General features: G+C 39.8%; 1 protein-coding gene across 1 annotated transcript in view; it reads right to left on the bottom strand.

Annotated features, from left to right (window-relative positions):
* LOC126100637 (deoxyribose-phosphate aldolase) overlaps positions 1-18,255 on the bottom strand; it is a 161,128-nt gene that overhangs the window by 53,550 nt on the left and 89,323 nt on the right. The window contains exon 4 of the mRNA XM_049911266.1: positions 14,042-14,332. Coding sequence (XP_049767223.1) covers positions 14,042-14,332 — 291 coding nt within the window. The remainder of the gene's footprint in view (positions 1-14,041; positions 14,333-18,255) is intronic.

Raw genomic sequence — 18,255 nt, 5'->3', positions numbered from 1 at the left:
AAAGTTTCGAGAGCCCCAGTAAGAAAGACACTAAAGACTTAAGTAACAGAAATACTAAATGTAACGATATCATGAAACAGCTGAAGCCACACTGCAGGCAACACCAACAGTGCATGATGCGAATGGCAACCGGGAGTAAGGAGGAGGCTGGGGTGAGGAGGGGGAGAGATAGCAGGGAGGGTAGGAGTGGGCGAAGTGCAGCTGGGGAGTGCCCAAGGACAAGGCGGAGAGAGGGTAGGGCAGCTATGTGCAGTTGGGGGGTTAAACGGAGGGCAGAAGCGTGGCGGTTGGAGGGGGGGAGGGAGGGGAGGCAGAAAAGGAGACAATTAAAAAGACTGGGTGCATTGGTGGAATGAGCACTGTGTAGTGGAATGGGAACAGAGAAGGAGCTGGATGGATGAGAAAAATGACTAATGAAGGTTTTGAGGCTGGAGGGTTACAGAAACATAGAATATATTGCAGCGAGAGTTCCCACCAGTGCAATTCAGAAAAGCTGGTGTTGGTGGAGGGATCCATGTGTGAAGCACTCACTGAAATGAAGAATGTCATGTTGGGCAACATGCTCAGTAACAGGGTGGTCAATTTGTTTCTTGGCTACAGTTTGTCGGTGGCCATTTATGCAGACACAAAGCTTGCAAAGCTTGTTGGTTGTCATGCCCACATAGAATGCAGCACAGTGGTTGCAGCTTGGCTTGTAGATTCATGGGATAGTTGATGTTTGTGACTGAACTGGAGTAGGTGGTGTTGGGAGAATGTATGGGACAGGTCTTGCATCTTGGTCTATTACAGGGATATGAGCCATGAGATAAGGGGTTGGGAGCAGGGGTTGTGTAGGGATGGATGAGAATATTGTATAGGGTCAGTGGACAATGGAATACCATTGCAGGATGGGTGGGAAGGATAATGGGCAGGACATTTCTCATTTCAGGGCATGACAAGAGGTAGTTGAAACCCTGGCAGAGAATGTAATTCAATTGCTCCAGTCCTGGGTGGTTCTGAGTTACGAGGGGTATGCTCCTCTGTGGCCAGATGGTGAGACTTTGGGAGGTTGTGAGAGACTGGAAAGATAAGGCATGGGAGATTTGTTTTTGTACAAGGTCAGGAGGATAATTATGGCCTGTGAAGACCTCAGTGAGACCCTCAGTATATTTCAAGAGGGACCGCTTGTCACTGCAGATGCGATGTCCATGGGTGGCTAGGCTGCATAGAAGGGACTTCTTGGTATGGAATGGGTGGCAGCTGTCAAAGTGGAGGTATTGCTGATGGTTAGTAGGACTGATATGGTTGGAGGTACTAATGTAGCCATCTTACAGGTGAAGGTCAACATCTAGGAAGGTGATTTATTGGGTTGAGTGGGACCAGGTGACGCAAATGGGGGAGAAGCTGTTGAGGTTCTGGAGGAATGTGGATGGGGTGTCCTCACCCTCAACCCAGATCACAAAGATGTCATTAATGAATCTGAATCAGGTGAGGGGTTTAGAGTTCTGGTTGTTTAGGAAGGATTCCTCCAGAAAGCCAAAGAAAAGGTTGGCATAGGAAGGCATCATGCAGTTGCCCATAGCCATACCCTGGATTTACTAAAAATGCAGCTTGTGAGCCAAGCAAAAAGTGTTTTAATTGTGGTGCCAGTGGCCACGTGTCAAGTGATTGCACACCAGCAGCAAGGGAAAGAGTTTCTTCAACTGCAACGAGTTTCACCACTTCTCATCTGAATGCACAAAGCAGAAGAATAATCACAATGCGTCAGCGAATGGTAACGCCGTTAAGAAGGGTATTAACAAATGTAAATTTTAAAAAATGTGAATAAGTAACAAAGGGGTGAAGGCACTAATTGTGTGTGGTAGTCAACTTTCTTTGAAAAACTTCATCTCTCTAGAAGGGTATTTTACATGTATTGTTGAGATGATGATGTGAAAATTGAAAGAAATATTTATGTGGTTTCTAGAGGCAGTATGAATTTGGAAACTGTAGTGGGATCAATCTTCTAGATTAAACTGAAGTTTTAATAAACAAGGATGGAATTATTATTAGGAAAGCAGAAGCAGCTCACGTTATGTGTATCCATGTAGTGATGAAACAAGGACCATATTGAAGATTTAGTGGCTAATTACACCCCAACAAAGACAAAGTCCACTGATGTCAGAATGAAGATTAATGTGAGAGAACATCAACCAATATAAAGGGTGTCCATAAATTATATTTACAACTTAAGACTTCAATAACTTAAAAAAACTATACTAGATACTGTATTAACAAATGGTTTTCAACATGTGATAAGGGAACTCAAAGTTTTTTTTAACTTCCAAGTGACATGCAATTGAACTTGAAAATCTGATAAAATATGGACAACACAGTAGGAAGCTCAATGTGTGGCTTAGTTCATACAGGTAATGGCTGATATCCAAGTGCAATGAAACTTTCAAACATGGTATGGAAGGCAACCACTGACCCAACCAACTACATTGTCTTGGCATTAATGGAAACTGTTGGTGTTCCCTATCTGTTTCAGATGACAATGTGGACAAGGTATGGCAGGTGTTTGCAAGGAGTGTGATAAAATCGGTGCGTACGGTGACCAGAGACATGTAAATGAGACAATTAACAGTGCAACTATCTCTTGCATAAGAGGCTGTGGGGCTATATCCCTACAAGATGGACCTGCTTCAGGCATTACAGTCTATCGACAAACTTCCACACAAGTAGTTCCCAGTGGATGTGTTAGGCAATACTAATGCAAACAATGACTATTTAGAAAAGATTTGTTTCTCTGATGATGCAAAGTTTCATGTATCCACCATGTATAACACCTGTATATGGGGTTCACAGCATCCTCATGTTACATGTGAACTGGAAATAACAGTCCCAAACTCAATGTTTTGTACAGATAGATGCACAGTTGCATCATTGGTCCATTATTTTCCATTGCATATGGCATCAACAGTAGTGTTTACCTGGACATGTTACAAGAATTTGCTGTGCGACAACTGTATCACCTGCAAGTTTCCAGGTAGGTGGATTGGATGACATGGCTGCCATAATCCCAGACCTTCCACCATTAGACTTCTTCCTGTGGTGTTTTGTAAAGGATGTGGTGCACTGAACCAAGGTTAGAGCCCTACGGGACTTGAAGGCACACATTTTCGGTCCATTTTCACATGCCATCATGGAGATCTTGAATTGTACTTGTACTTCTGACTAGACATTATCCAAGCCATGAAGGGTGCACACACTGATGTGTATGAATGAGGAAACAAAACTTTATGAGTTGTCTTATCACAAGTTGAAAGCCATTTGTTAATAACTAATATAGTTTTAACGGTATTAAATTCTGAAGCTGTAAAGATAATTTGTGGACATCCTGTATAGTAGACCTAGAAGATTGACACCAGGAGAGTAAGAAATTGTTGACAACCAAGTCCAGATTGGCTTGATCAGACAATAACAGAACTAATTTCATCTGAATATGCTAGCCAGATTGTAGTTATAAAAAAGAGAAAGGAGAATTTCACAACTGTATAGACTACAGAAAATGAACTTCACAGTGAAAGAGCATTTCTCTCTCTTGTCTCCCCCCCCCCCCCCCCTGCTCCATAGATGATCTGTAGATCATAGATACATAGATGAACTACAAGATGATAGTGTGGTTTTTTTTTTTTCACTTTCATGGTCAGCAAGAAAGCCCAAATTATGCTTCATTTGTGACACACTCAAGGCTGTTCCAGTTCAGGAAAGTTCCATTTGGATTATCAAGTTCACGTAAAAAGTTCCAGCATTTTAAACATGCTGTTTTTTGGGTGACAGCTTGAGAGAACATCACATCATACTGATTTACTTGGAAGATGTCATAATACCAACAAAGAGTGATGATATGTCATTTCATAAGCTTGGCTTGATGTTAAAAACTGGTGGAAGAATATGGCTTAGGAATTAATTTCGCAAAATGCCAGTTCCTGAAGAAAACTATTCAGTTTCTCGGATACATTATACAGTGTGGACAAGTTCAACATCCTTCTGAGAAGACAGTAACTGTTCAAAACTTTCCAGAACTGAAATCTATTGCAGCAATACATATTTTCCTAGTACTAACAGGATACTTTATGAAGTTCATCTAAAATTACTCTACAACTGCCAAACCATTGAGTGATTCACTGAGGAATAAGTTTGAAGAACAATGTAGGTAAGCATTCAAGACATCCTTCCACTGGATCCAGTTTGAAATATAACAAACCAAAATGCAAAACTGAATTAATACAGACGTTTTGAAGCCATCTCATTACAAAAATTTCCAGATGACAACTTCCATTCAGCTCGCATATGAGTTAAACAGAGAGTGAGTGAGAGAGAGAGAGAGAGAGAGAGAGAGAGAGAGAGAGACAAACACCTCAAGAGGAAAAATAAAATATACAGTATTTATGAGATTGAAGTTTTAGTTACTGTTAATGTGTTGAAGAAATTATGGGTGTATTTACTAGGAATACATATTAAAATTGCAAATGGACCACACTGCACTCCAAAAGACTATGGGTAAGAAGGACTTGTCACCATGAATAGCAAGATGGGCTGTTGTCTTCAATGAGTATTCCTACACTACTGAACACCAACCTGGTTGTAGGATGAAACATGTAGATGCTTTAAGCTGTACTGTTTGGTTTCACAGATGGTTTAATAGCTAGAAGCAGAAAAGCTCAGGAGGAGGATGGTTTGGTAGCAATCAAGAGCACTCTCAAAGAATGTATATATGAGAGATGGAATTCTTTTCTAGTTCTATGAGGGAAGAGAGACTTCAGTGGTTCCACTCACTATGCAGTGTGAAATCATCAAGCTTCTGCATGAGAAAAGAGATTATGTGGCTAAGAAAACTGAAAAGGAAATAAATCAAGATTATTATTTACTAGATGTGACTGACAAGGTGGAAACTGTGATCTTCAATAGTGTAAAATGTTTAATTGTGAATAAGAAATCAAGAATATTTCCCTTGTTAGAAGAAAGTGAGCCATTATATACTCATCAGATGAATTGTATTAGACCATGTCTATCAACTCACAAAGGGTAGAAGAACATTATAAGCATCAATGATACATTTACCACATGTAACTGGTTATATCCCGTAGAGGCCAGAAAAATCAGCAAAGCAACTAGTACTTTAGAATCACGGTGAACTAATTTTGGGAATCCAGTTGAAGTATATATTGACAGAGGAACTAGCTTTACATCTAAAGAATTCAAGGGCTATTGCATTACAGAAGAAACTAAACACATTTTAATAATGACAGGGCTTAGAACCAGTGGACATATTGAGAGAATCAATTCTACTTTGGATGTGATCACTGATAAGCTTAGTATTGATGATCCTCATAAATTGTATATGGTGGTGACATCAATTCAACACAAGAATTTGACTTACAACATAAGTATTGGGAAAACATAATTTGAACAAATGATAGGAGTAAGATGCACACACAGACTGACCTTCACATCATGAAAGTATTAGAAGAATAATTTATTAATTCATTTGAAGAAAGATGCAGCAAACTGAAGGAAGATGTTAAGCTATAAATCAGCAAGATGCAAGAATAAACCAGTGCTAGCTTCAATTGACATTGTAACAAACCGTTCAAGTACAAATATGGTGACCTGGTTACAATAAAACTAACACAAATTGGACCAAAATTATAGCTGATGAATAAGAATGTAGGTCCCTACTGAGTTACAAAAGTTAAAGCAAATTATACATATGGAAATGGAAATGAGTGTTTGGCATCATTGTCTGGGAGGCCCCTTATGGGGCAGGTCCGGCCGCCTTGGTGCAGGTCTTATTACATTTGACACCACATTGGGCGCCTTCATGCCAAATGGGGATGATATGATGATGAAGACAACACAACACCCAGTCCCTGAGCAGAGAAAATCCCTGACCCAGCCGGGAATCAAACTCGGGCCCGTAGGATGGCAATATGTCATGCTGACCACTCAGCTATTGGGGTATGGGTCGAGAAAGTGAAGACCATGAGGGTCCCAGGAGTAAAACATGTGCCGAATTTATGCAACCATGGCAAAGTGACTATTCATCACCTGAGAAGGATGATTGTCAAGATGGCTGAATATGAGATTCGAATGGGATGTTTCAAAGGTTTTCCTACCAATGAGACTGGCGACATGCTGGATGAGTTGGATATTGGAAAGTAGTTTTGTATGTTCTCAGAACAGAGTTTCTAACTGAGAATAATAAACAGTTCTACATGAAAGCCAAAAACATTTTTATGTTTCTGGCAATAGAGTGATAATACTGACACAAGACAATCTGCTGATGCATGAATTGTATCCTCAGCTGTGATATGATGGTATCTAACTTTTCTGCTGTAATGGAACTACCAATTTCAAGTAGTACCGTATAATGTGATACACAAAATTAATGTACACCGTGATGCATAAGTACATTCCATATAATTGTAGTTTCTCTTTTCAGTCTTGTACTGTCCTTAAGTTATGCATAAATAATTCTCAATTTTTATTACTATTCAGAGCGTTTTCCTTCATTTAAAATGTAAATCTAGTAGCTGATTAAACAAAAAATGACTGATAAAGAAATGATGTATAGGGTACTCCATTGTTTACAAGTAAATTTCAAATTCATCAAAAATTGTAGCCTTAATTTAAAAGGCAAAATTAATTTCATATTCCTATCAATGTTAAATAACAGAAATCATATAGATGACAAATAAAGCCTGATAGTAATGAAACAATTCATACTATTACAGAAAATGAGAAGTAAAGTAATAAATTTAAAAAAAAACATTAATTGTAATGAAAAAACAAGAAATGGAATGTTCTATGACACAATAAATAGTGTAAAGGAGCACAAGCAATTTTTTCATTTAACTTAAACAATGTCATATTTTAATATGCTGATTGTTAAATTTTCGTAAATAGGCAACATAAGTAACTGGGTGGCAGAAAATATTCATTGTTCTGTACACCAAGAAGCACTTTGGTATATCAGTAAAGTGGTCTGAGTCTGTGGCAGATCTCTCAATATTTAGACGAGTCAGACGTGTGACAATTTAAGCTACTCTTTTTTGTATATATTCAGTATCTGCTGTTAGTTGTATCTGGTACTGAGCCACACATATAAGCAATATTCAAGGATGGTTCACATGAATGTTTTGTAAATAATCCATCTTGTAGGCTGACTGTACTTCCTCAGTATACTACCAACAAACTTACCTCTGCTATCTGCTTTACCTAAGGATAATACTGGGTGACCAGTCCACTTCATATACAAACAAATTGTTAAATGCAAGTATTAGTATAAGTTGACTCATTTCAATTGTGACTCATGGATAAAGTTTCCTTAGGATACTATGTTATTGTGTCTTTTCAACAGCATAATTTTACTTTTCTGAACATTTAATAATTGTTAATGTATGCAACACTTTAAAATATTACCAAGATCTGAGTGCATATTTGTGCAGCTTTTTTCAGTTAGTACTTCATTCTAGATGAACGCAGTTCTTTCTGCAGAAGTAAGGCTGTTTGCATGTTGAGGGATCTGCAGAAAGAACTGCAGTCCACCATCTAAAAACTGATCCTGACCTTATAATCCTACCTGCGGACAAGGATTACCTGACAGAAGGACTTCGCCAGCTGTCAAATACATCCACCTACAAACCTTGCCAGAGTGATCCCATTCCAGAAATCAGTAGGATCTCCAGTCACTTCTCAAATCCTTAGGCCCACCCTAGAACCTCTCCCTGGAGTCCATCTCTCCGCTCACCCCTATCACTTCCCACACTCCTACCTTCTACACTGAGAGAGGTGGCGCAGTGGCTAGCACACTGGACACGCACTCGGGAGGATGACTGTTCAATTTTGCGTCTGACCATCCTGATTTATAGTTTCTGTGATTTCCCTAAATCGATTCAGGCAAATGCCAGGATGGTTTTTTTGAAAGGGCACAGCCAGCTTCCTGTCCCATCCTTCCCTTATCCGATAATACCAATGACCTCACTGCTTGGTCTCTTCCCCTCAAATCAACCCCCCCCCCCCCCCCAACCCACTGCCACCCAGGACACCCCTTTGAGGCCGGTTACTGTGGCCCCACTGAGAGAATCTCTGCTCTCATAGAACAACACCTTCAACCTACTACCCCGAACCTACCCTCCTATATAAAAGATACCAACCATTTCCTCCACTGACTCCCCACATTTCCTGTCCCTTTACCACATGGTGCCCTGCCCATCACTATTGATGTCACCTCCCTTTACACTAACATCCCCAATGCCCATGGTCGTAAGTGTTATTCAACACTACCTTTCCCAGTGCGCAATGGATTCCAAACCAACAACCTCCTTGCTAGTCATTATGACAAACTATATCCTCACCCACAATCACTTCTCCTTTGAAGCATTACCTACAAACAAATACGAGGTACAGTTATGGGCACCTGCATGGCACCATCCTATGACAATCTATCCATAGACCATCTAGAGGAATCCTTGCTCAACACCCAGAATCCTAAACCCCTCACCTGGTTCAAATTTACTGATGACATCTTTTCAATCTGGATTGAGGGTGAGGACACCCTAACCAAATTCCTCCAGAACCTCAACAGCTCCTCCCCCATTTGCTTCACCTGGTCCTGTTCAACCCAACAAGCTACCTTCACAGATGTTGACATCCACCTCAAAGATGGTTACATCAGTACCTCTGCCCATATCAAACCTACTAACCACCAGCAGCACCTCCACTTTGACAGTTGCCACCCATTCCACACCAAGAAGTCTCTTTCACACAGCCTAGCCACCCATGGTTGTCGCATCTGCAGTGATGAGTGGTCCCTTTCAAAATATACCGACGGTCTCACTGAAGCCTTCACAGACCGCAACTATCCTCCCAACCCTGTACAAAAACAAATCTCCCATGCCTTATCTTCCCAGTCTCCCACCACTTCCCAAAGTCTCACTGTCCAGCCACATAGGAACAGTCCTTCTCATAACTCAGTACCACCCAAGACTGGAACAACTGAATTACATTCTCTGCCAGGGTTTCGACTACCTCTCCTTGTGCCCTGTATGACTACCTCTCCTTGTGCCCTGCATGCCCTGAAATGAGAAATGCCCTGCCCATTATCCTTCCCACCCCTCCCACAAAGGTATTCCCCCCCCCCCCCCACTGAACCTACACAATATACTTGTCCATCCCTACATACCCCCTGCTCCCAACTTCTTACCTCATGACTCATATCCCTGCAATAGTCCTAGATGCAAGATCTGTGCCACACATATTCCCACTCCCACCACCACCACCACCACCACCACCACCACCACCACCTACTCTAGTCCAGTTACAAACATCACCTATCCCATCAATGGCAGGGCTACATGTTAAATCAGTCATGTAATCTACAAGCTAAGCTGCAACCACTGTGCTACATCATATGTGGTCACGACAACCAACAAGCTGCCTGTCCGCATATATAGCCACCGACAAACTTTAGCCAAGAAACATGTGGACCACCCTGTTGCTGAGCACGTTGACCAACATAATAGCCTTCATTACAATGACTGCTTTACAGCCTCTGGCATACGGATCCTTCCCACCAACACCAGATTTTCTGATCTGAGCATGTGGGAACTCTTCCCTACAATATATCCCACATTCCCATAACCTTCCTGGCCTCAACCTACGTTAGTCATTTTTCTCACCCATCCAGCCCCTTTCCTATTCCTATTCCTATTCCAGCTCTACACAACCCTCGTTCCACCAGTGAACCCAGTCTTTTTACTTCTCTCCTTTTCTGTCCCCCTTTCCAACCCCACCTCTCTCCTGCCACCCGTCTAGCCTCGTGACTGCACCTAACTGCCCTACTCTCTCTCCACTTCATCCTTGCGTGCTCCCCAGCAGCACTTCACTGTCCCCGAATCCTACCCTTCTATCTCTCCCTCTCCTGCCCCAGCCTCCTCCTTACCCCAACCCAGTTGCTACTCCCATCATGTACCGCTGCTGTTGCTCGCAGTGTGGCTTCAGTTGCCAGAGGCTGCGGTCGCACACGTGTGTGTGTTTTCAACAAAGGCCTTGTTAGTCAAAAGCTTATTTGTGACAGTCTTTTTGTTATGCCTATCTGCGACTCAGCATCTCCGCTATATGGTGAGCGGCAACTCTCCTTTTCATAATATTGTGATAGATGATTTGTGTGATATTCATTGTTACATACATAAAGAAACACTTTGGCATGTAGCACACAATGAAACTGGTGCTGCAAATAGTAAATTTTTTGAATTTATGTGAACTACTACATCATCAGTTGCAACAGTTTTTGATGGAACTGAAAGAAAAGTATTGAGACAGTATACAAGGTGATTGTTGTCAGCATTCAAAAACCCCTGTAATTTAAGAGACATTAAGCCATAGATGTCAGGGAATATCAAAAGTGAATGGCAATTGTTGAACACGTGACATCACTAAATGATGTACCTTGCCACATCTGCAGAGGCTGGGCTTGTCGATCCTACCCTCGCCAGTACAGAGCACTGTTACACTTTGTTCCACTAGCCATAAAGATCTGGGGTCGTATAAAGAATCTAATTTAAAGCAGCCCAATAGAGATCCAAATTGACCTCAAAGTCCACACAGCCACTGCAGAGATACTACAAAGACAGAGGGTATTTTCAAAGGCATGCATGAAGCGATGACTGAGGGATGCAATACTTGTATTTAAACAAATGGTGCAAATTATGAATATCTTTTGTAAAGGTAGAAGTTACAAAATTATTATCCACACTGCTCCTGTAACCAATCAAAATCTGTTCTTATTTTGTGTTTATTTCCTTTTGTTCCTTGTTTTTTTTTTCATTTACAGACCTTATTTGGTAGAGAAAATATAAGTCATTTACTGGTAGTGATGCACTTCGGAAGCTTATACTCATTTACTTGTGACACAATATGGTAGGTTTTTGCTGTATGGTACTTTGCAATGAGCCAGCAGAGACTGTGGAACTGGTAAATAAAATAATAAATCTTACCACAACATAAACACATACTTGTCTAACGCAACATAAAAAACTACTGCCTGCCAGTCACAAGGCTCAAACCCTGAGCCCTCTGCACTAAAGTCACGCACATGGGCTCTGAGCCACAATGTGAATACTTGACTTAGGTTGGGATGATCAGATGCAATAGACCGACAAGTTCAACTACTGCACATACAGCAAGGTACGTCACCTGGAGACATTGTATGTCCAACATTTGTCACCCATTTTTGGGATATTTCCTGACATTTGCAGCTCTATATGTCTTATCTTAAATTACTTGTCTCGGTATCATTTACATTGCTTCAGAAGTTTTTTAAATTTTAATAAGAATTACCCTGTATATTATCACAAAGAACATTGGTTAAGTGAAGGGGCATGCATGGAATGATGGCTCTTGTGGACAAAAAAAGCAAGCGGCATTTCACACAATCATTATTTTTGGAACCATATTGAATCCTACAAGAGATTTTCAATCTTCAGAAAGTCATAATATGCTAACATAAAACACGTCAGATGAATTCACCACTGACTGACATCAGGAGTCAAAAGATTATAGTTTTCATGCATCTGTTCAGTTACTGTGGCCCCTCCTGCGATCGTTCATGTTTGATGCCCTCCCCAACAACAGTGGCAATTCCAGCAGGATAATGGTAATAACTGTCCATCTCAAAAACCTAGAATCATGCTACAGTGATTTAAGGAGCATCATGAACTGATGTTGATGTCTTAGCTTCCAAATTCGCCTGATATAAACCCAATGGTAAACAACTGGGCCCAGGTCCATCCTACAAACTGCCAGACCTTAAATTTACAGGAATTGTGTGACCTGTGAATAGACGTCTGGTGCCAGATACTTCGAGAAACCTAAGAAGAACTTGTTCAGTCCATGCCGTGCAGAATCACTACTGCATCGCATCAATTGGAAGAAGTGGTCACTGCAAACTACTTGTGGAAAGTATAGTAACAACCAGTTGCAATTAGTGCTAACCAGATTACTGATTTTCCTCTTACACTACTCTGCTGCTGTTTTTCTCAAACATTTGAAATGAAGCATCTGCTTATCTTTACACTGAGCACTAACAAGTGTCTATATACAGTTAAAGACTGTTTAACCCTTGAGTGGGTACACTGTCGTAAAAAGTATACAGCAGTGGTTTTTACGCCTAATCGATGTCTTAATCTTGAACTATTCAGTCACCTTTGTCCCATATTCCATTGTCGATGTTTTCTTGACAATATTAAAGCGGCTTCATTTCCTTCAATTCGCTTTCTCAGTTTGTTTTATGAATTTTAAGCAATGAAGTGTCAAATGTTGTAAACAGTACAATATGCATCTGCTCGTGTGACAGTTGCAAGATTTGTTCCAACAGTCAATAAGCAGAGGTAAGTGTAGTAAAAAGTTAACTAAACTTGTTCACTGTTTTTTATTTTGTACGGGTACACATTAAATGTTAATTTAGTAATAATGGCATCACAACTTATCCATCCATTTCATTTCTTTTGATGCTTTATTTCAGTTCAAAGGCTGTATGAGATAAGAAAATTCACAAACTACTCGGAGAAAGTGAGGATGAGATCTACTTAGACTTTTCAGACCTGGAGGAAAGTGAAATGGATTGGAGTGATGATAACATTGACTATGAGGGCCATAGCAATCAATCTGAGCTTGAATGGTGGTGATCTCAAAGAGACAGCTAATATGTGGGAGTTCTTTATTGGAAAATACAAAGATACGTGTTGGTGTACAAGTGAGTGTACTAACATGTCAGGCACCAAGAGAAAAAACATCGTGCAAATTCTACCAGGTCCAAAGAAAAATTTGGCAGATATAACTAATGAAGTTAGTGTTTCTTTGAAAATAACTGACCTTAACATTATTGATGAAATCTTAAACTATACAAATATGCATATAAACAGACAGTGAGAGACACACCAATTCTTGCACAAAAGAGGTACTATAGTAACATCAAGACATGAAATAATGGCTGCGTTTGAGATTCTTTTTTTGACTGGTACAAGAAAAGTCCATCTTGATAATGTACTGGGACTCTGAGCGACAAATGGAACAGGAAAGCAACAACTTAGGGTTGCATGAGATACAAAGGGTTTCTTCTATACTGTATGAAGTTTGATGACATGGAAATGAAGAATGACAGGAGAAATACTGATAAGTTGGCAGCAATTTTTTTGCTAAGTGCCAAAGTTCTTACAGCCTGAGCGAATTCACCACAGTAGATGAAATGCTTCACCCTTTCAGAGCCCACTGTAGATGGCTTCAGTACATACCCAACAAAGAAGATGTATGTGAGATAAAAGTGTTTGCACTATGTGATGCAAAAACATTTCATTGCAATAATCTGGAGGTCTACAGCGACATGTTACCAGAAGGGTAATATTGGGTATCTAATGCTCCAGGTGATGTAGTGAAAAGATCTGTGGTGCCTACAAAATGTTCGAACAGGAACCTTACAATTGACAATTGGTACACAAGCTACTTCCTTTCTGATGCATCAAGTGTGAGGTTCTGCTGTGGTTGCCAGCAGCTGCACATTCAGTGTACTGAAGATGTCTGAACAACAATAGCTAATGTGCCATTTTTCGTACATATTCCATTTCATTAAGATGAAAGAAAAAATGTGGGCAAACATTAATGTTACTATAATGTAAAATAAAGCTAAAAAGTGTTCGTTTGGACAATTCTATCCATTGTAAAGAACAATTCTTATTTATAAATGACTGAAGTAAGGAAATAAACAATTTTTTTTAATTAAACCAAATATTTCCTTCTATTACATGAATGGATATGTAAATGGTCATTATGAAATTGTAAATTAATTAAAATTAAACTATTAGCCTGTAATATTCACTTTTTCCACATAATTATGATGTATTATGCAAAATTCCATGGAACACTTTTCTAACAAATTCAGTGTGGATGCATAACCATTGTTACTTTTACATCTGAGCCAGTTACTAGTACCACCTGTGTTTCCCAACTACTCATTACTTACCAGTGGATGTTTTGATAAAATGTGCTCCTGCCATCATTGCAACAAGGGATGCCCGATATATATTATTCAATGTTCCCAGCTCCCCTACAGCCAGTATAACCTTGAAATGGGCTCTGCCACATGCTTCAGCCATCATTCTAATCTCTCGATACAGAGCTTTCCACCGTTGAGAAAGCACTAGAGACCGATCCACAACAACATCTATTTCTGTGGCACCAGATGATACAGCATACTTGATTTCTGCAAGACGTGTTTCCAATGGATACTGCCCACTTGGGAAGCCAGTAGCAACTGAAAAAAAGACAAATACAACACACTAGTTTGATTATAATATGTATACAGGAAAGAATCTACATAATGTGTAACTAATTTCTAAGAGCACTTCCACTACATACATAATCATGTCGCAGTTGTACTGGGAGGATCTTTATATAACTAATCAACTCCCCAATTTCAATTTCCACCACTTCCTTTATTTCTAGTAACCTTTGTTTGAAACACTGTCCTGTATGACAAAACTATCCAATTTTTTCTCTCCATGTCATTTGTCATCCTCTCTTTCTTCTTTATATTGTAACACACATTAGATCCATTTTGGTGACTTGCCTTCCTCCCTTCTTATTACGTACCACTGCAAGTGCCTTAGTCTCATCTTTCAGTTATAATTTTTCATGTTTCTGTTATATATTATTTCTTTAGTCATAATTCTTTGATATCTTGGCTAGCTCATCTAAGATAATAACAAATGCACAAAATTTTTCACTCTTTGTCACAGTTTATTAGTTCTGATTTTGATTATGCATTTTGGCTAACTGCCAACATCAATGCAATGTATATCACCAAGTACTACATACTCGTATCAAGCGTAGGTGCATACTACGGTACACGTACACTTTGTATGAGTATGTACTATTTAACATTATAATTTGGCTATATACATTACAGTGATGTTTTAAAGCATTCAGTCCAATAATGGCAGTTAGCTGAAACACATAAGCAAAGTCAGAAATAATGAAGTGTGACCAAGACTGAAAACTTGGTGTGTTTGTGCATGGTTATGGCCACTGACCTATATAAAGAGATCCTGTCTGCCATAACAACACTGGAAATTCCTGGATAGATAACACAGGGTGTACATAAAGCACGAGAACACTTTCAATTACTTATTGCACAAGAACTAAACACTGTCATATATAATGCATTTTGAACAAAAACTCTGAAAGTTTTTTTTACAAACATTTGATAAGCAAACCAAGAGCGACCTGGTGGACATCAATATGGTAATCGAATTCTTGCCATACCCGTCCTAGCACAGCATTGTTGACTGTGGCAATCACTTCCCATATTCTCTCCTTGAGCTCTGCAACATCACGTGGTAGAGGCAGTACATACACCATACGTGTCCCCACAGAAAAAAGTCACGTGAAGTGAGATCTGGTGATCAGGGAGGCCAATTCATGAAAAAGTTGTCCCTTTCTGTAGTATGGCTGATCCATCAACACAGCAGTTCCATGTTCAGGTACCCATGAACTTCACGATGAAAATGGGGTGGAGCACCATCCTGCTGAAAGATGAATGGCAACTCCAATTGCATTTGTGCCATCAGCTATTGCTGCAACATGTCCAAGTAGGCATATCCTGTGACAGTGCTCTCGGCAAAGAAGAATGGCCCGTACATTTTTCAATGTGACAAGGCACAAAAAAACATTACCTTTGGGGAATCAGGCTCAAATTCAATGCATTCGTGTGGATGCTCTGTACCCAAGATTGGACAATTATGCCTGTTCACTTTCCCATTCGTGTGAAAAGTGGCATTGTCACTAAAATTTAAGCAATCAACAATGCCATCCCCATCCTCATCAATTGTTGCAACTGCAAACAAAACTCATAACGCTTGTCTTCGTTGTCATCATTGAGCTTCTGCACTAGCTCCAATTTGAATGGTTTCATAGACAGCTTCGGTCGCAGGACTTTTCACACAGTCCATGGAGCCATTTCAAGTTCACGGGATGCATGAAGCACCAATTTATTTGGACTCCTTACGAATGTCTCTCGTACGCACTCCACATTCAGTTCATTCACACTGGGACGTCCGCCTCTCTTTGCCAGGCACAAGCAACCCATTTCAACAAATTTGTTGTGACAGTGGTAAATGGCCTTCCTTGTTAGTGGCTTCTTACCATAATTGGTTCTAAACATCCGTTGAACAGCTGTAGAGTTTCTCTTGAAAATGACATCTGTATGATTTCTGTACAATGTTTGGTTCTTGTGCAATAAATAATTAAAAGTATTCCTGGACTTTATGTACACCCTGTACATAAAAATAAAGGAAAGGCCACCACTCACCTACAGCTGATTGATGTGTGGTGTACATAAAAGTCGGCTAAAGGTGAGTGGTTGCCTTTCCTTTATTTTACATATTATCTAAGATAATCCATTTTAGAGAATATTTTTCATGTTTGTTGTAGTTTATTCACTAACAATTTCCTACATGCTGTATGTACAAAACAGCTTTACAATTTTTTCTGAATATACTAAATTTTATATTGTTCTTTATTTTGCTTAACCTCAGAGGGGAATTACTTTACTGTACTATGAAAGCAAAAAGTTATTCTTAAATACAATTCAATTAATAGAAAACAACCATTTGTGTGTCAGTGTCACTGATATCACAGAGTATTTTTCTCACAATATTTGCATCAATCTTTGGTCCTACAAATTTTACACTATTTGAAAAATAATTCATGTGCTCCACTATATTTCCTGTTCAATGGCAATAAAAAATCAGTTACACAAGAACTGTGACACACATAACCATAATATGAGACACAAAACTAATAACCATATTGATTTGGGTTCCTTGTCTTTTGTTGAGAATAATGTTCTATATTTAGGCAATGACAAATTGTATAATGGCAAAAGTGGGGAAATTTGGAAAATAATGCAAGTTCAAAAGTAAATTAAATTTATGCCTCACTATGCACTACTCCTAAACTTATGTGATTATCTAAATTTGTTGATTTTGAATAACAGGTAGAAGTATGGTAGCTCACGAACCATGGTCTTATTGAGGTGGTAGTTACACTGTTTTACCTCTTTCTGTAGATAATCATGACAATAGCACATGAATATGCAACCAGCTGTGCCATTTCCAAGATAGTCGTTCACAGGCTTTGTGTAATAATAATCTGCCATTTCTCAAAGTCACTTATCTCACTGGATTTCCCCAGCTGCAGCCCATATCTTCACTAGGGTAATCCCCCGTCTGAGTCTGATCCACTTCCATACTTTTGTTACTGTGTCACGTGCCTGCAATGCTACCAGGCAGGATCCAATGTCATCGTGGGCAGTAGACACAATGTTTTAGTTCATCAGTGTAGCTAAAACCACAATGAAAAGGTATTTTCAGAGAGGCCAGACAAAACTGTGGCTCGTGAAGAGGGGCAGCAGCTTTTTCAGAAGGGGCAGTAGTCTGGATGGCTGGCTGATCCAGCCTTGCAACTTTAACAAACATGGCCTTGCTATGATAGCACTGTAAATGGATGAAATCAAGAGAAAATTACAGTTATTATTTTTCCTGAGGACATGCAGCTCTACTGTATGGCTTAATACTGATGGTGTCCTCTTGGGTAAAATATTCCACACAAAATTGTCCCCATTCAGACCTCTGGGCAGGGACTACTCTAGAGGATTACATCTGCAAAAACAAAACTAGCATACTAAGAGAAGTAGGACTGTGAAATCCCTTAATTGGGTACATAGGATAGAGAGTTTAAAATGGAAAATGAATACGCTGAAGTTAGATACAGTAGGAGTTAGTGGCGTGTGGTGGCAGGAAGAACATGGTTTGTGGTCAGATCAGTACCTGGTAATCAATAATGCATGAAGAGGCCTAATAAGAAAGCAGAAATGCGAGTGTGCTACTAAGGACAGCATACTGAACATCCTGTGAGGCATATATGAAGCCAACACTTACCACAGTAGTACAAGTTTATATGCCAACTAGCTCTGCAGATCAGGAAGAGGTTGAAAGAATGTATAATGAGATAATGAGATAAAGAAAGCTATTCTAATACTTAATGGGGATGCCTTGCGTGCCTCAGTGATACAGATAGCCGTACCGTAGGTACAACCACAACGGAGGGTATCTGTTGTGAGGCCAGACAAACGTGTGGTTCCTGAAGAGGGGCAGCAGCCTTTTCAGTAGTTGCAAG

The sequence above is a fragment of the Schistocerca cancellata genome, chromosome 9 (assembly GCF_023864275.1).
Source record: "Schistocerca cancellata isolate TAMUIC-IGC-003103 chromosome 9, iqSchCanc2.1, whole genome shotgun sequence".
In the NCBI taxonomy this organism is placed as follows: Eukaryota; Metazoa; Arthropoda; class Insecta; order Orthoptera; family Acrididae; genus Schistocerca; species Schistocerca cancellata.
This window is presented reverse-complemented; position numbering and strand designations above follow the sequence as displayed.